At 37.3% G+C, this 24,151-nt stretch overlaps 6 protein-coding genes across 10 annotated transcripts; 3 read left to right on the forward strand and 3 right to left on the reverse strand.

The window, feature by feature from the left end:
• Positions 1-29: 29 nt before the first annotated feature.
• Positions 30-4,404, reverse strand: LOC129565717 (DNA polymerase subunit gamma-1, mitochondrial). The gene is made up of 3 exons (XM_055440871.1): positions 3,599-4,404; positions 613-3,525; positions 30-521 (listed from the first exon to the last, which is right to left on the reverse strand). Exons 1-3 carry the CDS (start codon positions 3,913-3,915, stop codon positions 296-298), a joined length of 3,456 nt encoding a protein of 1,151 aa, XP_055296846.1. The 5' UTR covers positions 3,916-4,404; the 3' UTR covers positions 30-295.
• LOC129565726 (DNA primase large subunit) lies at positions 4,090-6,206 on the forward strand. The gene is made up of 3 exons (XM_055440896.1): positions 4,090-4,658; positions 4,734-5,351; positions 5,435-6,206. The coding sequence occupies exons 1-3, from the start codon at positions 4,264-4,266 to the stop codon at positions 6,045-6,047; spliced, it is 1,626 nt and encodes a 541-aa protein (XP_055296871.1). The 5' UTR covers positions 4,090-4,263; the 3' UTR covers positions 6,048-6,206.
• A 9-nt stretch (positions 6,207-6,215) lies between these two features.
• LOC129565727 (transcriptional regulatory protein AlgP-like) lies at positions 6,216-8,427 on the forward strand. The gene is made up of 4 exons (XM_055440897.1): positions 6,216-6,434; positions 6,531-6,700; positions 6,782-6,903; positions 6,982-8,427. Exons 2-4 carry the CDS (start codon positions 6,544-6,546, stop codon positions 7,930-7,932), a joined length of 1,230 nt encoding a protein of 409 aa, XP_055296872.1. The 5' UTR covers positions 6,216-6,434; positions 6,531-6,543; the 3' UTR covers positions 7,933-8,427.
• On the reverse strand, positions 8,409-11,566 carry LOC129565721 (EF-hand domain-containing family member C2-like). Its single transcript, XM_055440890.1, has 12 exons — positions 11,492-11,566; positions 11,323-11,433; positions 11,129-11,242; positions 10,850-11,059; positions 10,716-10,741; positions 10,332-10,608; positions 10,125-10,259; positions 9,638-10,057; positions 9,218-9,557; positions 8,798-9,107; positions 8,618-8,720; positions 8,409-8,546 (listed from the first exon to the last, which is right to left on the reverse strand). Exons 1-12 carry the CDS (start codon positions 11,537-11,539, stop codon positions 8,433-8,435), a joined length of 2,208 nt encoding a protein of 735 aa, XP_055296865.1. The 5' UTR covers positions 11,540-11,566; the 3' UTR covers positions 8,409-8,432.
• A 43-nt stretch (positions 11,567-11,609) lies between these two features.
• LOC129565707 (uncharacterized) lies at positions 11,610-12,899 on the reverse strand. Its single transcript, XM_055440858.1, has 5 exons — positions 12,765-12,899; positions 12,502-12,705; positions 12,199-12,387; positions 11,872-12,080; positions 11,610-11,757 (listed from the first exon to the last, which is right to left on the reverse strand). Exons 1-5 carry the CDS (start codon positions 12,897-12,899, stop codon positions 11,610-11,612), a joined length of 885 nt encoding a protein of 294 aa, XP_055296833.1.
• A 1,523-nt stretch (positions 12,900-14,422) lies between these two features.
• On the forward strand, positions 14,423-20,666 carry LOC129565720 (proton channel OtopLc-like). 5 transcript variants are annotated; one of them, XM_055440884.1, is made up of 10 exons: positions 14,423-14,818; positions 17,479-17,738; positions 17,973-18,081; positions 18,237-18,383; positions 18,474-18,645; positions 18,721-19,032; positions 19,107-19,346; positions 19,415-19,610; positions 19,916-20,347; positions 20,456-20,666. In XM_055440884.1, the coding sequence occupies exons 1-10, from the start codon at positions 14,591-14,593 to the stop codon at positions 20,595-20,597; spliced, it is 2,238 nt and encodes a 745-aa protein (XP_055296859.1). In that variant the 5' UTR covers positions 14,423-14,590; the 3' UTR covers positions 20,598-20,666. The 5 variants fall into 5 exon arrangements, with proteins under 5 accessions (XP_055296859.1, XP_055296860.1, XP_055296861.1 ...); XM_055440885.1 differs by having other exon boundaries at positions 19,427-19,610; XM_055440886.1 differs by having other exon boundaries at positions 19,107-19,163.
• Positions 20,667-24,151: the final 3,485 nt, after the last annotated feature.

Below are 24,151 nucleotides of genomic sequence, written 5' to 3' on the forward strand. Positions count from 1 at the left end.
ACATAGATCAACTAAACGCTGAGCTAAAATTTTATTGATTTACATTTTTATTTGCATTTTTTTTTAACTTTTCGTACAACGAAAATATCAATAGTTTTTTTTTATTTCGTATTTACAAAAATATGCTTCTTCATTTCTCTCAAGAAAAAAAACTTTTCGAAACTTAAAACAAAGTGGATTCATTCAATCGGATTGAATTGAATTCAACTTCGCAACAATATGACAATTAACTGAACGACAGTTGATACAAATGTAAACAAAACCGAATTGGTAAAATTGTATGGTTCTTTAGTCGCTAGTGTTTTTGGTGCCACGGCCATTCGTTTAAATCACAGCCATTTGCCTTTTCAATTGCGGCGGCAACATCCAATGATTCTCCTAGTGGTATTCCATAGCCGACGCTCAAACCGTATGGATTCGATGGTGTTTTGCAATCTGAATGTGCTTCTTTACGCAATGCTCGGTCCACTTCAACTGATGTGAAAAATGCTATCGATTGTGGCAAATCATCCAATCCGATTCTGAGTTGAAACAAATAAAATTATGATCAAAAAGTTACAAAATGGCAAATAAATGTTTGATTTAAAATGCCTCAATATTCAACGTGCTTACCTGCTGACACAGAACGAACGTGTTAGTAGATTCGTCAAGTGCATGGCCAAAGCGGCTTTGTAGGCATGTTCTTCTTTAACAATGTACCGAATTTCATCGTGGAAACTCTGGCAAAATCGAATATTATCCTGCATCAGCCATCGCATGCAGACCAGCATTAAATGAAGAAAATCAACGGCACCACTTTGAACTACCCAATTGATTCTCGTGGGCAAAAATCGATCTTCACTCCCTGGATGTGGTTCCAATGCTCGACTGAGTCGAGACTGTAGAAACGGTGTGACTGGTTTGTCGCTGCCCGCAATTTCTTCCAATCGATTGAACATTGCACTTTCCGTTCCACCGTACCATTTACTCTTTTTGAATACACCATCAATGGGTTTGCCGTATTTCAATGCAATCATTTTTGCCTCATAATTTGTGAAGCGTTTATTTTCCAGCTGATCAAGATATTCTTCCATTGGATAATACAGTTTTTTACCTTTTGTCATTGCAAACATTTTCATGGCTTTTGATTTGGCTTCGCCATCGGAAAAGGTTGGATTGAATTGCTTGAGCAATCTGGTGGCGAATTGTTGGCCTGCGCCATAGATTCGAGCATAGTTCAATACTTTTGCATGATCTCTGGAAATGCCGACTGCTTTGGCGGTTACACTATGCATATCAGTGCCATTTGATTTCGTTCCGTTTAGCGTCATCCAGCCGAATGGTGTTGCGCCATGCATACTCGTTTCACTGGCATCTCCCAATACTGAGGCAATCCAAAGTTCTTGTGAATCGACGTCGGCACCAACAATACGATAGTTATCGGGTGCTTGAACCATGCTTCGCAATTCCGAACCGATTCTCTCGGATTGTGCATTGCTTGCGGTCATCCAAGTCGGTTCACTGGCTCTTCGTGTCAATGTTCCACTTACAACAACCTGTGGTATTATCGCTGCCATCGTATCAATCGTTCTCGTCGCTTCATTCGCAGCCGTATCAGTTTCATTTTCATTCGGTGGTATCACAACGGTTTGATTTGTGATTCGATCGCGATTATTTCGCCAATAAGACAACATTCGAGCGATTTGAATCACACGCTCTGCTGTAATGTTATCGCCAGCCAGAACATTTTCTGAGAACTTGATGAGGAAATCACGTGCCAGTGGATTCCCAACGCGATACTGCGTCCCATTTTTATGTGGCAATTTGAAAAACCAACAAGAACCCTCCAACTCAGTATTGCACCACACACCAGTGCCATTGTAACGGCCCTCACTCGGATTTCGCGTTGCTTTCGAATAATAGTCGCGTTTTCCCAATTCCATTTCAACTTCTTTTGACAGCTTTCCGAAAGCGTGTTCACTTTCACTTTGCGACGCCGATTTCGACGATAGATTTTTGACTGGACATTTCTTAATCAGTTGCTGCAAGGGAATGGAGCCATTATAATCATCAGGGATTTTGTCATCGAATGGCACTAGAAATCCCCAACCATGCTCACGGATGAAGTGTAACGGATAGCCTTCCCAACATAATGAAAGCAATTTTGAAGCGATTTGCATGCCAGTGCCGATATCATTTGGTCCTGGTGACCATTTTGGATCGCTTCGCTTAAGACACAGTTTGCGATACCATGCAGGATAGCCGGCAAGCATGGGTGGACGCTTGGGAAGATCTACAGCAATATCTAACAAGGGTTTAAATTTTTTTTCCAATCGTTCAAATTCATTTTTCGGTGTGAGCACTTCATTTGATTTGTTTGCAGATAATTTTCGTTTTGGAGTTTTGGTTTTTTTCAACGATAGCTCTTGTACTGACCAGTCTTCATCCCATAGCCACAAATCTTTTTTGTATGAATCATTGTGTAGAAGACGACATGCTTGATTCGCTCGTTTGGCTAGCAAATATTTGGATTCAATATCGAAATCCTTGTAGATCAAATCGGATTCGTTTATATACCGCAACCAATTTGAGTTGACTGGCAAGTAGGCTAAACCCAGTTCTAGCATTCCAGTCAATGTAGCAGGGTGTGGAAAACGTTCACAAAACATTGGATACAATGCCTTAAAAACTTTGTAAGTTGCTATCACATCGTTAGCACAATAAGTCATCAAACTCTGGAAATTCCGTTGAATCTCACCCAACGAGCCTTCAACAAACAACGATCGTTGCTCTTTGCTTATCGTTTTATCATCACCACTTTCAGTACAGTACAGTTTGTACACGTCAACCAATCCATTTAATGAACTCATTGAGCTCCACGATTCATCATCGGCTTCGATCTCTTTCGATGATTTCAACATAGCGCGTTGAAATGAAGTAACACCGCTGACACACACATGCATCGACATTGTGTCTAGGAATCGTGTTTTTGTCGCATTCAAATCGTATTGATTGCGTATACGTGCCCGATCATATGACACATTGTGACCGATGATTATTCTCGGTTCAGTGCAACCATCCGGTTCCATTGTTATCATCTCATCGGCTCGATAGACTCTGGGAACATTTTCATCACGGGTGCGACGTGTGCTGCGTCTCGTAGCAATCAAACTTCGACTAGTCCATGAATACCAATACGTTGGACCTACGGCACAAGCCATCGTTGGCGCATTCCCTTCTCTCATACACACTTCAATATCGAATATAAGGGCTTTGTCATCCGGATACGGAACCGATACGGTATTCCCATCATGATCGTATCGCGTCCAGCCTTCAATCATTTTCCATGTTTTTGGAATCGGTAGAATTTCCGTGTGTGCAAGTGATTCAATAAGTTGTTTGTAAGGCAACAATTGCTCGTGGGCAATTTCATGGAAATGCTCGATCAAAGTGGTTCCCTTGAGCGGTGGCAATTTGATGTCAACATCAGGCAAGAGTGGACTCTCTCCAAGTTTGATGCCATACGATTTCAATGTGCTTTGGTATCTGAAAAATGGAATTAAATCGGAACAATGAACAATTATGGTGATGAAAATAGTTTCGAAAAAATGAAATTCACTTTTGTATTGTTTGTTGATCGGGTGTGGGTTTGTGGTTATTTTTGAATATTTGATCATATAGAGGTTTTGACAGCATTTGTATTTTCATCTCATTTTCCCTGCAATTTGGTCGATTTTCGGATGAACCATCGGTTTGTGTGTTATTTTCCTGAGGTTGTGTTTGGTGATGAGCGATGGTAGCCGGTTTAGGTATTTCATTTTTATCAACATTATCCAAGACTTTCCAACCATTTTCTGTCTTTCGATATATTTTATAAACGGATTTCCTTTGATACTTTCGCACCGGGGTCGAGTAAAAAATTGATGGCACTCTCATATTTTCATTTTATATACAAATAATTTGGAACAAATAAATCAATTCGAAATTCAAATTCTCTCTTCGCAAAAGGCAAGCAGATGTCATGCTGAACTGTCACATAGAAACAGAGTGAGAGAGAGAGGTTGCGTTTACACTCAAATATTTTTGTTCGTTGCATTGAACGCACTCTGCGCATTTCTGCTGAACGAAAATATAAATTGGGCGCCAAACATTGACATTTCTCTGTACACAGTCTCTATTGTTAAGTTACAAACAGCAGGCAAATTTTGTTAATACAGTGACAACGGTGTTTAAATTAATTGTAATAAAATATATTTTAACTAAACGAATAATTTTATAAGAAAAATGGATTTTACAACACGAAAGAACAGAGACCGTGGGAAGACCGCTGCTCATATCGAGTCTGAAGACTTGGTTTCACTTTATCCACACAATGTAATGATGTACCATTTACCGCCAACACAAGATATGACACTGCAAACATTCGAAGAGTATGCCATCGAACGGGTGAATTTGTTGCGTATTTTTGAGCAAGCCACATCGAAGAATTTGCGTGTGCTGTCAGAAGACTGGAAAAATGAAATCAAAGAGGAAATGAAGCAGGCCGGTATGAAGACCTATTTACGATTAATCGATGGCCACTCGCAATCTGGCGAAGCTGATGTACAAGCGCGACGAAGAGATTACATTTCACATTTCATATTGCGTCTTGCCTACTGTCGATCCAACGATTTAAAAAGGTAAACACTGAATTGTGATTGAGTCAATTTCCGTTAATTTTCCCCAACTAATATATTCGTATTGTTCAACGGCAGATGGTTCATCACACGTGAAATGGAATGGTTCAAGTTGAAGTTCAGCTACTTGAAGGCACCGGGAGTAAAGACTTTTCTGGAAATCAATAAATTAAACTATCAACCGATCGACGACGATGAAAAGTCAGACGTCAAAGAGGGTCTATACGATAGTACTGCGATGTATGGTGTGCAACAAGTTGAATGCGACGAATTTTATAAGGTGCATTTTACGGCTGTGCCCGATTTGATACGTGGACGTCGATGCTATGTCAAAGGTGGATACGCCTATGTCATAGCGAGTGATTTGATTTCGATTGTGGCCGGTTTACATGAAGCATGCATTGAGAGTGGTTTGGCTGCTGCAGCTCAAGCACTGCCCGATTTGGACAACGATGAACGTTTGGTGGAATTGTTGAAAACATTGCACACATCGTACACGGGCAAAGATTATGTTGTCGGTGCAAAGGGATCGATACCAATCGAAAGCATCGATCAGCTGTCAAAGAAATCATTCCCGTTGTGTATGCGTCAATGTCACGAAGCTTTGCGTAGTAAACACCATCTTAAACATCAAGGCCGTTTGCAATATGGACTATTTTTGAAGGGAATCGGTGTCACATTGGAGGACTCCTTGAGGTTTGTTCTAAGCTACAATGGTGTTTCGCATTTTTCATTCAAATATTTCAATTCACAAACAATGATCGAATACGCAATTCCAGATTTTGGCGCGCCGAATTCACAAAAATGATGGATTTGGAAAAGTTCGAGAAATCCTATGCGTACAACATTCGATACAACTATGGTAAAGAAGGTCAAGCGAAAAACTGGGCACCACATTCATGTTTGAAGGTGATTGCGCAGCACGTTGGTCCACAAGAAAGCCATGGTTGCCCGTTTAAAACGATGGATGCGAATAGTTTGCGGGCCAAATTAACGATGTATGGATTCAATTCGGTGCATGCCCAAGAAGTCGTTACATTCGCAACAAAGGGTCACTATCAGTTGGCATGCGGTCGATATTTTGCCGTGATGCATGAAACAGCGCAAGACGAAAGTATTACACATCCGAATCAGTACTTTGATAAGAGCCAAGCATTGATCGAAGAACGAACGGCAGGCGATGGAACACCGAAACCAACACAACGAAAAGCGCAAAAAGCCACCAATAATCGAGACGCTACGAAGCGTATCAAACAGGAATTTATGGATGAATACGACGATGAACTATGGAATGTTACGCAGGAAGTCGAACGAAAAGAACAATCCAAAGCCGATCTGGCTACATGGAATGATGATGCGGATGACGTTGAAATGAGCCAATTGGATTTTTAAATAGCATTAGAATAAGATTAAGTTTTTTTTTTTAAATAAAAATAACGAATGAATGGAATTTCTATTTATAAACGTCGTAATAAATAGGTGTAACTGATCGGAGTTTTTCAAATGATTTCATGAGAGTTCATTAAACGCAGCCACTTTGTGAAAATTCGACGAGAATGTGTTTTTCTTTCGTTCAGTCCGGCAAACACTCACGCATACACTTACACATCTAAATATACGCATGCCATGACAGATTTTTCCTCTCCGCAGAGCCATTTTTAATTTTCCGTCTTTTGCGGGAAATTCTTTCATGTGTAAGGAACACGTGTAAGCAGCGCTTAGCCGAAAAAAAATTGAATTTTATAGTTTTTTTTTCGTTTTGATTTGGATTGTTGGAAAGTGAGTAGTTGTTGTTTGGATAAAAAATAACTTGATGCGTGATTTTTTTGGTGGATAATTGGTTTGAATTTTAAATTTTCTTCCGAAAACTTAAAGATATACAGGAAAAATGAATACCGATAAATTGAAAAAATTGCAATCGCAAGTGCGTATTGGTGGCAAAGGTACACCACGTCGTAAGAAGAAGATTGTGCACCAAACCGCTGCAACTGACGATAAAAAATTGCAATCGACGTTGAAAAAGTTGTCGGTGAATACAATTCCAGGTACATATTAAATGACAAATCTCCGGTATGTCAGTCGTACGTAAATTAATCCCAATGCTATTTATGGTATCGTTTATTCAGGCATCGAAGAAGTGAACATGATCAAGGAAGATGGAACTGTGTTGCATTTCAACAACCCAAAGGCTCAAGCATCATTGGCCGCTAATACATTTGCCATTACCGGTCAATGTGAACAGAAACAGGTACAATAAAAATTATTCTTAAATTGATTAAAGAAGAAATGCCAAACAATCATATGATTGGTGTAATCGTGTTTCTAGGTTGCCGAGATGTTGCCGGGTATCTTGTCGCAATTGGGTCCAGAAGGTCTCAATCAATTGAAACGTTTGGCCAATAACGTGGTGGCTGGTAGCAACAAGCTGTTGTCAAGCGTCGCTGAGGAAGATGATGTGCCAAATTTGGTTGAAAATTTCGAAGAAGTCTCACAAAAGGATGTTGAGGCTAAGAAGGCTGAAGCCGCTAGTGCTAAAGTTGAACAACCAGCCGCAGCAAAAGCAGCTGAAGAAAATAAGGAAAATAAGAAGCCTGAACAAGCTGCTTCAACTCCAGCTACAGCTCCGGCACCGGCTGCTGAAGAGAAGAAACCAGCTGAGGCTAAAAAACCAGAAGCACCAAAAGAACAAACTAAGGCTGCCGAGCCAGCCAAGCCAAAGGAAAGCTCAAAAGCAGGTGACAAAAAGCCAGCCGAAGCCAAGAAACCAGAAGCAAAGAATGAAAAACCAGCAGCAAACAATAATCAAAAGAAGGACAATGCTAAAAAAGACACAGCAAAGAAACAAGCCAATGCTGCACCGGCTAAGACTGATGAAAAGAAGGCTGAACCAGCTCCAGCAGCACCTGCTGTAGCCAAGAGCGAAGACAAGCCAAAGCAAGAACAAAAAGGTGGCCAACCACAAAAACAAGATGCTCCAAAGCAACCGGCTCAACCACAGCCACCAAAACAAACGGCAACCGCTCCAGCATCAGCACCAGCAGCCGCTCCAGCAGTCGTTCCAGTCGCTGCTCCAGTCGCTGCTCCAGTCGCCACACCAGCACCAGCTCCCGCAGCAGCAAAGGATGCTGCAAGGCCACAAGAGCAATCGGCACCAAAGCCCCAACAACCACAACAACAGGCACCTAAGCCACAACAGCAGCAACAACAACAACAGCAACAAGGTGGCAAAAAAGGCCAACAAAAAGGAAAACAACAACAACAAAAACCAAAGGCCTAAATTAGAAGCAACAAAAATTGATTTGTGTTGATTTGATTTTTCAAGCAATTCCATGCCAATTTTTTACGTATACTCATATGCAAATAATTTTTATTGCTTTTCAATCGTTTTGAAGCGAGCCATCATAACGCCGATGTGCAATACTGACACATTTAATTATCATATTCACTGTGTGATACTAACAAACAAAAAACAAACTAACCATTTTTGAAGTGCATTTTGTTTTTTTTTCTACTAATTTTTCTTCACATAATTTTTTGTAATCGATTGATAAAATAAAATGATTTTGACTAATCAATTTGAAAAGAATTGATTAAAACAATGCTGACTTTATAGATTGTTGAGAAATCGTGATTAATTTGACCACTCAATCTATATATTTTTTGAATAATTGTTCGTGTGTTGAAATCCAACTTATTAGCGTGTTATGGTGATACATAAAATTTTTACGAATTTTTGTATATTTTACCGAATAAAATTTTTGTTAAAACTCAATTTTGTTATTCAGTTTGTTGTTTTAAGTCTGTTTCTAGGCCCAGCTCAGCGATAAATTCCGTCCAATCGACTAGATTGGGTCGATAGCTTGAATTGAACGCCTTCTTATCGTTGTCACACTGCATAAAAATGAAGCAAAAGGGAAAATTTATAAGAATATTTTCAAATTGGGTAATTTTGTTCAGCTTACATATATATTTATTGGCTGAATCGGTGGTGCCTTACACTTTTTGTAATCGATGAAGTACAAAAAGTCATTTACATCAATGCAGCCATTCGAGTCTTTGTTCAATCTGAAAATTAATCCATATTTTTATGTAGGATAAGAAAAATGTCGGAGTTTATTTTTTACTTAAAATTTCAAACTTACACCGAAAACATGTCATTAATCAAAACTTCTTTGATTGGCAATCGACACCCTTTGATTATTGTACGTATCTTGGCTGGTGGCATGAATCCATTATGATTCTCTGGATCAAAATCATAAATGAATTCTTTGAGTGATTGTAAATCGTCCCACAGCCCATTTGTCAAAGACATTTGAACCAAAGCCTGTACGGTTGTTCGATTTAATGGTTGTGGCGTGGTCGATTGAGCTTTATCCGCGCTGAAGTACCGTAGAAATGTGATAATTTCATGTTCAGTTATGCGATTGGCTAACAACTCTCTCAAAGCAATTGCTGAAGATTTCGCCGAATGCATCAATAAGTTGAACAATGATGGAAGTCATAAAGTTAGGGAAGAAATAATAAAGATATTTTCGATTAAGATCGAAGAGGGCCTTTTGTACCTGTTGTGTCATAACAAATTGTTAATCGGTCGGGCTTCGTCATGCTTTCAATCAATGAAGCGACATCCAGATATTTCCCAATAAAATCTTTGTAAATTGGTTTGATTGCCTCTTTAATTTTGCTCATGATTGAACTGATATTGGCCATTGGATACTCCGATTGATGGGACTCCATGAAATTCAACGTAAATTCATCGGCATCGGTTAAATGGTATTCAAATCCCTGAAAATTGACGGTGGCACCAATGAAAAACATCTGGGGAGTGAATTGTTCGGGCCGTTGACTTGTGTATAAAGGCTGATTTGGTAAGTAGCACTTGGATCGTTTAAGAAAATCTCCCTGTTGAGATTATGAGGAAAAATCTTGAATTTTCCGAATTTTAGAATTCATTTCGAAATTGATAAGAAAAAAAAGCATACCGAAGAACATGAATTGCGTTTTCCAATCTCAAAAACCGAAATTGTATCATCACTCAAGTAGTATGTTATTACAAACTCTCGATCACTATCCTCAGCGACTTTTGAGATCATTTGGGCTTTGAATCGCAGATTGTACTTGTCCAATTCCAAAAATTTCTTCATATCACGCTGCGGCGCCTTCAATTGAATTGAACAACAGCTCGCCTCTGAATCTTCAAACGAACCCCATCCATTGTACGGTGGCATAATCTTTTGCACACATGGCTGGTCCCATCGAGTGTCTCTTGGCTTTTGAATCGGTATAAATTCCTCAATTCCATACTTCTTTTGATAATATTCACGCGTGAATTTATCGCAATCCGTTAAAACAACGGCCCGTCCAAATACGTTAATCACTTGGCCGATTCTCAAATCGACATCCTGCCATTAAAATTGATAATCGTTGAATTATCATAAATTATCATATTACAATGCCATACACTTTTACCGTATAACAGTCGACGTTTGGTTTTCCGATGGCAAGTTTATCGGCAATGCATCTGGCACGCATGAAATCAGAGCCCAACACATTTAATACGGTCGCATTGGATTTTTGGTCAAGCATTAAAACGTCGTCGGTTTTCTGATTAAGGCAATAGATTCAAAATCAAATCAAACTATTCAGAACAATAACAATCGAATACAATTGGCCTACTTTGGGCAGTTTGAGGCGTTTGTATAGTACAGTTGGTTTTGCGCGCCGGGGTACTTCATTGATTTGAATTGTATCGTCCGAAAGAAAATATAAAACAATTAAATCATGAATATCACCCGATGGTGAATTTCGGTCATCCCAGTAGGCATCGAATTTCAAGCAACAATTGTCAAACTTTAGAAATTTTTCCAATTTATTTTCAATTTTTTCCACTTTAGTTGGCTGCTCCGATTGTCGCACTTCTTGCATTTCGTCACGGGTTAAGTGTATTGGATCTCTGTTGAAATATAGATTGATTGAAACGATTGAAATAAATACTAATGGAATTGATTAGAACACTCATGCACTAAAATGGATGAAGCTGTTGTCCATAATGAAGCTTACTTTGGTATTCCAATCGGACTAGGTACCTGCAACAGCAGCCAAAATAAGGAGGCGGAGACAAAAAAAAGGTCAATGAGAAGGAAAACCAAAGGTATAAGTTAAAAAAAAAATGGATTTTTCAAGCATTTCCATACCTCTATGCCGGCTCTACTGAGGTACGATCGAGTAAATCCATCACAATTAGTGATGATATAAATCCGATCGAATATCCGAACTTGCTTTTGAACATTCAGATCAAGCATCGACAAGCATTCATTTTGGTTGGGATACGGGCAAGGGACTTTTTGTCGCTTCACAATGCATCCTTGTGGTATTCCCGAGTTGTCAGTTCGCGGTTCAACGACCTATGGAATTTCAACGGTCAAAATTAAATTTTATTGAACAAAATGAGTGTTATGACACAATCTCCTTACTTGAATTGTCCCATCTTCCAGGTAGTATAAAATTTTCACTCTACGAATTTGATGTGGTGCACTGCCACTACTTCCACTCAAATCCTGGCGAAAATATGCTTTGAAACACAGAATCTAGCGCAGAAAATCAAAGAAATTTTTGAAAAAAGAATAAAATTCCAAAATTATTGAAATAAAAATGTCATTTCACGTACCTTTCCATCATTGAGAATCCAATTGTTGTCAGCATGTTTTTTCTCAACGAGCATACCCGTTCCGTCCATTTGCATCCAACATTGCTTCAAGTGATAGTTGTCTTTCGGTTTCTGAAATGAAAACACATTATATTTTGGAAAAATTTATTTTTACTTTCATTTTAATTACATGAACGACAAATCCGGGAAGAAGAGGTAACTTTGGCTTTTCATACATTGCGAATGTTCAATCAGTACTGTATTTGTTTTTCACTTCAAACGTTTCTATGCACACTGGTTACTATGACTCAAAATTTGTTTTGTTGATAAAGCGAATACAATGGAATGTGAGTGGATTGATTCTTTGATTTCGGATTCAGGGCATTCATTTTGAGCAAATAAGTGGGTTTTGGTAAATTGTGTTCGTCTAAATGGTTCATTAACGCTTTCGTTGCCCTATTTGCAGGGGATGTGTATGAAATGGAAAAAAATCATGGAACGCAATATGTAAAGATATAAATAGCTATATTTTTAGAAATGAAATGTCTGTTTCACAAGAAAAGCACTCACTTCAAATGGTCAATTCCTTTGAACAGATTTTCACCCGATCGAATATCGTCTGGAAAAGTAAATGGCTCTGGCTCTTTAAACTTCTCTATTTGCACTTGCCGTGATTTTGGTGACAAACTTCTGCCAAATGCATGATACTTTGGTGATATTTTCTTTGCATTCTCTTCATCTTCTTCCATTAATTGACGCATGTTTCTCTCGATGGCCAACTGCAAGAACACACACATAGATGAATGATCCCATCCATTAGTTCCATTTTGGTATATTTCAATTAAAGAGAAATGAAGTTTTATTTTGAAAAAAAAAGTCTCCTGTCTAAAATGTTACCTCTGGACACTCAAACAATTGAGCGATTTCTTGCGAAACCACTGGCTTATGAATTTTTTGCACGAACAGCGAGTGTGAAAGGTCCTTTTCGATTTCAATTGAGAATAGTTTCTTTATCATTTCCTTGCTAATTTTTTGACTTTCGTCATCGGTCAATTTATTGATGCATTCGGCAAAATCTTCTGCAGACTATAATTGAGAAAAGAATATTTTAAAAAGTGTGTAAAAAAATGTGGAAAGAAATCAATTAAAAAAAATATATGAAAGTATGTATAAAAAACGATTTTCAACGGCGTAACTCACAATATCCATCAATTCTTCGACTTGTTCATACATCGATTTATTTTTGAATTTGCGCGATGCCGCATACAATTTTGTGTCCCATATAACGCGATCTTTTCGGATCTTTCCGCAATACTCATAAATCCAATTGGTTTTGGTTTCATACAACGGCTTCGGTTCTAGCCGGGATTCAACACAAATTTTATAGTCTTGCGATTCCGACTCCTGTAAAAGAACGACTAATTTAATATTCAGTTTTCAAATATGCAAAAAAAAACGCAAACATTTTCGTCTGATGATACATCCTCCCATTCCGATGATGAGCTATCGTCAACGAGAATATCATCAATTTTTACCAATCGATTAATTCGACGATGCAACTTCAATGGTAAAATCGGAATTTTTTTTACGTATTGCATTCTGCTACAGAATGATAACAATAGTTCCTTTTGATTTAATGGTTTCGTTTTTCAAGCGAATGAATGAATTTGCGAAAGCTATGACGTCTTAATATTGATCAAACATTTCTTTGTTTTCTTCATTCTGACAGTGCCAATAAACTGGCAGCTCCCACGATCCAACAGCAAAAACCAAAAATACAATTGATTCATATGGACACTGAATGTACAGAATGTGACAAGAGCGAAACTAGTGAAAATATTCATGAACTAACATGTAATCACAAAGTTTCTATCTTAGTTGCATTGAAAAACACAAGAATAACACCTGAAAGTAGGCAAAATTTCAAGTTTCAATCATTTAAACATGAATAAACATGTAAAGCACATACACATTTCTGTGACGTACAAAGTCCCTTGCTGTCGGATCTTGGCAGCTCCATGCTGTCTGCGTTTGAAAGTGATAATTTAGCAACTATCCCACAATGGCATTTCCCAATCATCATCAATTATATTTGATTGGTAATGATTATTGCCTGACGATATGCCGCAGCATTTGACATAGAAATTTTGGTATTCAACTGTTAAAATCAACCTTTCATCGACTTGTAGTCAAATTTAGTTAATTAGCATCTGGATATTATCAGGTTGTTCTGAAGGGGTTTTTTCGAAACAAAAAATGACATTGTCAGACTGAATACAATATTACCGAATTGTTTTAGACTGTTTATCTTTCCAAAAATATCGGCGCTTTTATTTGTGGAATGTACGCTAATAATTAAAAGGCACATCTCAACATTTCGGAACTGCAATAAGTGATAATGAAAGACATGCAAAATGGGAATTATAGAACAATACTAACTGCAGACCATTTAAAACACTCAGTCAATGGAACTTTGACGGCAGTCGCACATTCGAGTTCAATATTAGTGGTATCGAGCCAAGCTCACGTGATTGTGCCAATTATTGCGGTTTTTTTTTCTTCTAAATTTGCCACTGTAAATAGTTTATTTGTGAATAAAAAAAATTAATGAAAAAAATACAATGAAAATTTCATCTTACAAAAAATTAGAATGAACAAAATGTGTTTTTTTTATCACAATGGAAGTGCCATACTAATCATGTCGCCGAATAATTTAGAAAGTTTTGTCAATTCAATAAAACACTTGTTCCATGGAATTGTGACAAAATATTATTGACGAATGTCAATTCTTAAAATGGCTTGGTTTAAATGGCTTTTGTCCAACAAATACCGGCATTAGCAACAGAATCAATTGACAATATAATAATACTGCTACCGAAATGCTTTGAGAGGTGTCATGTTCAGAAATTATTCTGAGCATTGGAACTTGATGAATATGTGTTGGACCTGAAACGTGAAATAAATTTGTTTTTATCATATTCAAAGTGTTTTCAGTGGAACATCGTTTGAACATATTACTCAAAGGAAGAAGAAAAACTGAATTTTTCACACAATAAGTTTGTTGATTTGGACGAAAGAATACTTTCATTTCAATTACTTCTGATTTTCATTATTTTTTTTATTTTTTTTTAACACCGCCAAGCTCTCGCTGAATATACTAGAGGTATGGATTAGAGGTTTAGCCAGAAAAGAGTGCAAGACTTTACGGTGTGGTTTTAAATACATTTCGCGTGAAAAATATACGACTTCATGATAAACTTGGAATAAATAGATAGTGGACCGATACGAAATGAATTTCACTAGCAACCGTATTATGCCGTATACCGACTACAATTTTGTGAATTCTTCAAAATTGTTCAATGTTAAGTTGAATTCATTGCAGAATATTAACAGAACACTACAGTCAATTAGCCATGATGGTATACATGAAAACAAGCGCTATATAAAACCTCCAACGTACCAGCAATTCGATCGATTTGAAAATGCTTTTGTCGATGATACAAGTACATCGTTCTGGGTGAGTCTAATTTATGAATCAATTAACGTAAATTTCCAGGTCAACGCAAGTTTTAGAGGAGAGAGAAAACAAACATTGTCTGCGTTTATATGTAAAATTATCATTCAGTTTTGTTGAAATTTTCATTTGAAAGAGCTAAAATAATGACTCTTAAAACGTATGGTCTTCCTTGGTCTGAATGTGGATTGATTGAATGAGCACGCAAATGTTTCCAACAAACAATTAGATAGAGATAAAGAGCGATAGTGTATGCTAGCGTCACTCTCTATGTGCTTTCATATGTTCTCAATTGACGATAAACGTATGTGTGTTAAATCGCATGGAGCAGTGGTTTCATTCCGGAATCCCTTAGATGTCAGTGAAGTGGATAAAATTGGTGTACTGTGCTGCTGCTGCTGCTGTTGCTGCAACAGATACTAAATTAAAAGAAACTAATTTAGTACTGTTCAAACGATGGCCCGAAAGCATTATTGCATCGGTTGTTTTTTTTTTCATTTCAATTCCATATCATTTTTTCTGTGTTTGTTCATGGTTATGAGTTATTAGTATTGCGCTCATAAACTAGAACCGGTAAATCAATTTATCTTTTTGGCAAAACAATTCTTTTAACAATTTCAAAGTGAATTCCGGCCGTTTTTCTTCTGAAAAATAATATTCACCCATACAGTGAAGATTCTGAATATGCTTCTTACAATGATGTCCAGTGAATCGGGCGATGATATAAAATCTCACCTCAAAGCCTATCATCCGTGGAAACACTCAAGTAAACTTGTCGACTGTCTTTGAAAAAAGAAACAACATCGTTTTTTTCCTTGTGTCTTTTTTTCTGTGTTTGTGGATCGAAAGCATATTTTCTATCGACGGAGAATGTTGCAATAAATATTGGCAGATCGCGCTCTCTCATCGTGATTACCATCATTGTTGTCAATAAAAACATTTTCATCGTTTGATGTATTGTATCGGTTCATTTGAAAATCGCTTCATGTGAACGCTGCTGCCGAGGCCGTAAACGTTTGTGTTGCCAATGTTTATATTGGCCCATGTTTTTATCAAACACATGAGCATGATACAAGTGCCAATAATGTTGTTACAAAAACTGTAACCTCTGCAAGCAAGCGAGTAAGCAAACGAACGATCAGCAAAAAGGAAATAAAATGAACCCTTTCACTGCGCTTTCAAGCGACACAAGCGAATATTTTCATCAACATACAAACACGTACACGGAGAGCGAAAATGCCGTGGAAAAAATTGAACTGTCGTTTGACGTTAACATGCACACAGACACACACAGTTAAAGGATTAAATCAACAGAAGAGAGAAAGAACGAGACAAAAGGAGAGCGAAAGAGATGCAGGGAGAGAATTGAAAAAAAAATCTAAGAAAATTTGTTTGATTTTACGGTTGTTTAGAGACTAACCCGATGTGATTTCGAAAAATGCTTTTATTTATAATAAAATACGTACTCTCTCTATCGCTGGATAAACATGTGTGAATCGTGTGCATGGGTGAAATTTTTTGTAGCGTAGTCATAGCCAGCGACGGTGGTGGTGGTGGTGATGGTGGTGGTGATGGTGACGGTAACGGTGTTGTTGTTTTACTTGTTCAAATTTATTGAGTGGAAATTTTGTGCCGAACAAGATGTAAAGATAGAGGTGGAACGAGAATGAGAGCACATCCGACCAAATCTGTTGCAAATACGTTTATCTTTAGTTTATTATTACATCGATTGGAGAGAATGAGAGAACACATTTTATATCTCCCACCCGTGGCATTGTATCAACTGTTGAATGTCTATTTATTCCGTTGGAGAAGACAAGTTAAGCGAAAACAAAAAGAATGCCACTTCGGAATGGCACCACACCGTATATATGCTCTACCATATATCGGTCGATTTATGTTTGTTTTTCAGCTTAGTATAAATCTATTGAATTCAAAATCCACGTGAAATGCGATGTTTCTTGAATCGAAGACTGATGGTGCTGTTGTTGCTGCTGCTGCTGCTACTCAGTAGAGACGGTTTCAAAGTCTAAATTTAGTTTCAATAGATATGCAATGATTTGACACAAATTTGAAAATTTTACTAGAAAAACGGTCTCTTTTTCCATATTTTGTTCCAATACTGCTGTGTGTCACATATTGTGCCCAAATGAGAAGGCTTTCATCTTTCGGCACGGCATGTGCTTGAAAAATTGGGTTGGAATATGTTCAACCGTTCAATGGTCATCGAAGTGGAAAACTATTTCTCGACTAGGAAGGAAATCGTTTTTAGCACATTAAAAAAAAACTATACCATTGGCATCATCTAATTCAATAATTTACATAATTTACAAGTTAAGAGACTCCAATGGACCAAAAGGATGGTTTTTCTTGATTTAGCCACACTCGCTCTGTATCGGTGTCTGGCATACAAATTCTTGCTTTGATAAATACATATTGATCAGCGAAACGGATTAAATTTAACCGAGTATAAAGAACCTTTTCACGCTAAAAACACTTTATCGAATTATCCGTTTTGATGATTTAATTCGCCAAAGACATGATTCACTCACAACCAGTGCCAGTCGAATGATTTTCTAGCGCATTTCAGTTCGATTCATAAAAATAGAAGATGTGGAATGTGGAAAATTCTTGGAAAACCGCATGAATTCCATTATTTTCAGCATAAAAGATACTTCAACGAAAATGATGCAAATCTCAGAGATGATTTCATACCAAATTCACGCAAGGTAATCGGTACAACCGGTGAACTGCAAAATTCAATGAATGCACCCCGAATCGAAAATGGACAATTATGGAACGCAAAACCATTGACGACGGTTCGTGGCTTCCCTGAGTTGACGACAATGAACCAATTGGATGACGGTGGTAATCGGAACGATGCAGAAGACTCGACCAATAATGAAAGGCGGAAATTAGCAAGGTAATTCGAAATATTGCACCCAACTTCGCAATCACTGGACTCACAAAGTGTATTCATTATCGCTCATATAATTAGATTGTTCGATCAATTGTGTGTATGTGTGGAATAGCCCACTTAATTGCTTTCCATTGTTTTGAATTGTGTCAAGCCTGTTGGTAAATTTTAACCATTGGACGGGATGCATTCCTTCGGTTGATTTCGATTTGATTTGACTTTGTTATCTCCATTGAACAGGCGCTATTTTGTGACCGTATTCTCAATTTGCTATGCAATCTTTTTGGTTGTGTTTGGTGCAATCGTATTCATCGGCGATGTTGTTGACAGCCAATATCCACTTCCGCAGGTAAAAGGGAAATTGAATTTTATGGCACGATAGTTTAAAAAAAAATTATAGTTTTTAAGTGAACACAAGGACTGAATGCAAATAAAAGAATTATAATTCTTTTAAAATATAATTATATTTTAAAATATTCTGCAATGTCCAATATTCTTCCAAAGGTTTTTTGCATTTATATGCTATTAATGGCATTTGCATACTTCCTGTATCTGTACATCGACATCCGGTGCTATGTTTATCGCGCAAAAAACCAACTCAAACGACGATTGGAACGAAAGAAATTGATTGATGCACACATCATTAAAAAGGTAAGTTTATGAGAGAAAAAAAAAATTTGCTCTAATTTTTTCCAACTAATTTCTAAATTGTTGAGTAATTTGTTATTTCCTGCAACCCAGTTGAATGCCGATGGACCCATTAATTTCAATGAAAGCAGAGAGAAACAAGCGGTTTATGCACAAGCTGCAAGAGAGTTGAACTTGCCATCGATCGAAGAGGATTTGTCGCACAAGTACTGTTTTATATCAGGTCGAAATGGAGGCTCTCTCTACATCAAACTGGGTGCTTTGTGTAAGCATTACTGCGTGATTTAGAGAAATTCACTCGAAAAATTCATTGTCTTTGTAATTCGTTTGATTTCAACAGGGTTTGCATTTGGTCTTGTCTTGTATTTCGTACTTCAAATCACCTACGATGCCTATTTTATATCGTCTAACGGAGACTATCTGTACGATTGTGCGTCGTATATAACGCTCTCCATGAACATTTTATTTCCGCTCTATTCATTATTTTCGTTATTTTTCATTGTAAAATACATGAATGTGGTTATCAATGTGAATCAAAATGTGGCGCGAATATTTATTATGCATGCCATTGGAACATCGCTCGCGCTGTGGGTGTTCACGATAATTCGAGAGACAGCCGACGCCATCGCTAAATCAGATGCCGAAATTTCGGGTAAAAACCAACCATCCAATCAAGAGTTTTATTAAATTTTCTTTCAAAACGGAAATGTGTTTTCCAATCGACAGCCATGTTCCGTGTCGCCCAGCCAAATGAATCATTTGATTTTGTATATAATGACTGTGGTAAGTCGAATGCACTAAACGCTGTACATCGCCAATTTGCACCGTATTTATATCCGTTTGTGATTGAGTATTGCATTTTACTGGTTGGAATTTGGTGTAAAATCTATCTCAGTATGAATCAATGCCCACGCAAAACGGTTAACACCAGCTGTGACGAGACTGAGGCACCATCCTCACAACAAGGTGGTACTGGTGATTGAATTGCACTAAAAGTTTTTTTTTTATTTAAATTTAGTTAATCACTTTAGCAGTTTTTTCAACAGACTCATCTACGATTTACTTGCCAGAACGTTATGAAAACACTTCGGAGCATGATAAAGACATTGAAACGGTGTCACATGTATACGCTGACTGCCAATCAAGTTATCATGGAATTTTTGTCGGCCTTTTACTTGCTATCATGACCATCGTTTTCATCATTGTGATGTTTGTTGGATTTCAAAATAGGTAAAGCCATACACTACCGTGCAAAAGTTTGGAACCACTAGGTATTTTTCATACAAATTAACCATTTTTGGTGGACTCATTAACATATTCCGGAAACACCTGCACTCTTGATATATATCAGTGGTTCCAAACTTTTTGCACGGTAGTGTATAAGAAGAGATTTATGAGAAATACGAGAATTCAATACCAAAATAGTCCCAATATTTTTTTTCAATTTTGAACTTTGTCAAATGAATTCCCAAACCGATCAAATTCATTTTTATTCTAATTGTAATTTATTCAATAACAAACACATATCACATTAGAATATACCTGAAAACGAGTATCACGATCAATGACATCTTCGAGTGTACCGTGCTAACTATCCTGACCGTAGCCACTCTCATCGCCTATTCGCAAACTATAAAACTGGACATCATTTTTGATCCAGGCCTAAAAATGGACGACATTTTACTGCTAATCGCTGTGCCAGCATTCTTCATGGAATTTCTTTTTTCATTAGCAGCGGCCATTCATATCGGTGCGGTGCTATCAGCGTGCGTATCGATTTGTCGCATTGTCCAAGTATTAATCCAAACTCCATTCATAATCGATGGAAAAAGACGATGTTCAAAATCGGCATTTTTACAAAAAAAGAAAATTGGCCAAGGATTTGTTATATTTTTGGCCATGGCAAACATGTCATTTTGGATTTATAACACATTTTCCGGCAAATCACACTATACAGATGATGAACGGTTAGTAGAATTGCCGAATTAAATATAAAACATTCTCAAATAAAAATATACAACGAAATAATTTCTGACAAATAACATTTTTCTCAATCAATTGTTTTTCTCCATCAGGTATACTTACTACGGATATAAGCTTTGGAACATCTTAAACCACATATCACTTCCACTAATGATGTTTTATCGATTTCATGCGTCCGTTTGCCTAGTTGATATTTGGAATCATGCTTACAAAACTTTGCCGAACCATCAATGAACATTGGACCCATCCACACACACTACACTCAGAAAAAATTAGTTGAACGAATAAATCGTGATTTTATTTGGAATTTTAATTGACTTTTTATCATATGACGACGTAGAAAAATAAATGGTGTAAAAATCGCACTGTAAACTAAATATTCAATTAAAATGTTCTATTGTGCATATCTTGGGTGACGATTGTTTGCGTTAAATGAAAAAAAATTATTGCATTCACGAAATTGTCCTAACACGATGATGACGACAATCAGCTCCGAATGTGCCATTCTGAAATTGAATGATACCGATTTTTTGTTGTTGTTGTTGTTGTTTCATGAAAGAGTCGGTTGCCGCAATGAATGGCAAAAACTGGACATGAATTGTGGGACGATTATTCCATTTCATCAGCTCGTGAGCATGATATAATCGAGTTCGAATGCAAACCACGATCCATGTGTATAGCCATTTCAGGTGGGAAAATGGAAAAAAAATTGCCACTGGTTTGTCAGAGAATGGAGAATTGTTTTGTAAAAACAACTGAACCACTACGGCCACATCAACAAAATGCATGGCAGCACCTATCTGCACACAGAATAACAAAAACAAACCTGTAAACAGTCAATTCATTCAAAGGCAAGTTCAATTTAGTGTTCAAAAAACGAGGAACCACACGAACACAACTGGTCAGCGGTATATACACATGAAAAAAAAAAATTAATTAAAATCGCTTTTTCTCATGTTAATTGACTGATAGATTTTTTTTTTGTCTATTCCATTTTTAAATCACGTTCTCTGAAGTGAGAATAGTTCATGAGATAAGGATTTTCGCACTTTCAATTTTGTATGTAAAACGATTCATCGTTTTTGTCTGCTTTGGCCATTCAAATCGGGATGGCTGTCGTTCGTTTTCATTTATCTATCGGTTGGATTGTAATTTTCATAAAGCATTCATTCCAATCACTCCTTTTATTTCGATTCATTCTGGTTCACATATCAAATTGCAATGACGCTCATTTTGAATCGAATTTTCATTCGAAAGAATCGTACAATAAATCATTAAAATTAGTTTCAAATATGCACGAAATATGCTGATGATCAATAAACAAGCTCATTAAAATATTCTAGGACACTAAAATATGCGCACTTGACTGGTTTCGCATGGCATAGATGTGTGGTTCATAAATACATATGCAGCCAATAAACAATCAGGGGAAACGGCAAGTTTTTCCAGTGTTCGTCAGAGCAAAAAAAAAATATGTTTGATGATGTGTTTCGTATGGCAGTCTGAACACTGGAGATAACAAGCTGCCGTGTACTGGGGCAGATAAACACGGAGAGTGAAAGAGAGGACGAGAGTGAGCGAGAGCGTGAGTAGAAAAAAAGCGTCTCTTTGAAAAACATGAAACAGGAGGGTTGCATTCGAGCCAATGAAAATGTTATTCTATGTGTGCACACACGACAAAAGTGCGAAGTGAAAAGCATTTTTAGCCTAGTGAAAAGGTTACATGCATCAATTTAGCCGACGCAATGTACACAAATTGCTGCTCATTTTGCATTACAACATTATTATCATGTGTACAAACGGCAATAAAAGACTTTTCTCTCTCCCACTCGTTGCCCCTCTCGCTCTCTCGCTCTCTCTCTCTCCGTGTGTCTTTGTGTTGTTTGTCAATACACAATCACATTATTAATTTCGTTTGGTTAATATAGCTGACTGATATTTCATTGGCTCTATATTTTGCATATTGCATCGCATCATTCATTTGTCAGGCGAACCCCATTAGACTGTGTGTACGTGTTTGTTGCAACAACATGATGAAAACAACAATTTTGAAAATCGGTTCTTTTGATGGCATTGATGTTACACCGCTATCAATTACAAATGAAACGAACATTTGAATGAAGGCAACAAATGATGCTTTTCTATCTCTCTAGTCCGTTGTTTGATTTCACTATATATGTGTTTCGATAACACGCAAACTTCCCACATTTTCCCCGGCATCCGCTGAAATGTATGAGTTTTTGTTTTCGCCAATGTATCATTAATATTATTAGGCATTTCTAAATTGATTAGCATCAAAATGTTTTGCTAAAAACATTTAAAATTGCCACTTATCGTCAATTAAATACAAAGCGAACACTGTTCCAGTTTGCGATGCACAATACTGCCGTCGTCGTCGTCGCCATCATCATCGTTGTCGTTCATCAATCAGTTTTCTCTCTCAGCGAAGAACGGAATGGAGATGTAATCGAATAATAATAATGTCCGGATGAAAGTTTATAATTAAATCATAAATTAAGAGGTATTTTAAATAGGAATAGCTGAAGAAACAAGGCAGAGTATTTCACGATGGTATATATATGATACGATGCATGAACATTTGCAGGAGATTCAATTTATTGCCGTGTTCAAAGAACGGCCGACTCTGAGAAACATGTAATTTTATTTAGCTTAGTATCTTTCTAAAGCAGCCCTGAAAACCACTCAAGAATATTGATGGAACATATGAATTCGATGCACTGACTTGCCGTTTACCGTGCAATTTGCTCTCTCTGTGTGTGTGTGTTTGTGTGTGCGAAATCGAAAGTATGAACATTCAATTCACTGGCTTCTGGTGTCGTTTTGCCATTGTATGAACTGGCTACTGGTCGCCGCAAGTTGAATTAATCTCATGCCCATTTGTTTGAAAACACACGTATGCAAATGCGATTGTGCGAGTGGCCAAAGTCCTACCATATTAATTAATAACCTTTGATCTGTTGTTCGGCACTTAAAGTCTTTCTGGGATCTCTCTCTCTCTCTCTCATTCACTTGCATCCAAATCCCATTTCACTTGCGTATTGACGCTACACGATGCGAATAATATCTCTCGATTTGTGTACGACAAACGATCAAACAATGACCAGAAGATGGAGTGTGAGAGTTGAATTGTATGCGCCATGCATTAGCCATTGTATTATAATGTCATTGATGCTGCCGTTATCGGCTTTATATATATATTTAGTCGATGCGTCCTCTTTTAACGCGCCACTTTTTATGCACTTCAATTGACTAGTTTATTGAATCACTTTGTATACATCTATAACGATATATTGATTCGGAATTATTGGATTAAATTGGTGTATCGTTTCCGATGTCCTAATCTCAACCCGATTACAGCCCATCACATTCATTTTGTATTTACCATAGCATACCCCATGAATGGAACAAATGGGATTCTACTATGTGAATGCATTGTATTCAGAATATTGGCTTGGATGCACTTGAGCATCTCAAATTTCAATTTTCTATTAAATCGACTTTAATTGAATAGTTAATTACATTGACGGTATACCATTAGATTCAATCGGTTTCTTTTGCTCTCATCAAAACGTAGCACAAAAGCTTGAGCTCAACACAGAAGCTCAAGTGTTTCTCTCTTTGGCCGAATACTCTTAAAATCTCTCGAAATATTCGATCTTATTTCTTCTTCACTCTGAATGTGTTGAATTTAACACTTTTGTTCGTGCATAAATTCACATAATTGCATACCGTTGCATGGCTGTATGAACACAACGGCCGCTTTTTTT

Source organism: Sitodiplosis mosellana, unplaced genomic scaffold (assembly GCF_009176505.1).
Source record: "Sitodiplosis mosellana isolate CC-2019 unplaced genomic scaffold, AAFC_SMos_1.0 Smas_scaffold_3, whole genome shotgun sequence".
NCBI lineage: Eukaryota > Metazoa > Arthropoda > Insecta > Diptera > Cecidomyiidae > Sitodiplosis > Sitodiplosis mosellana.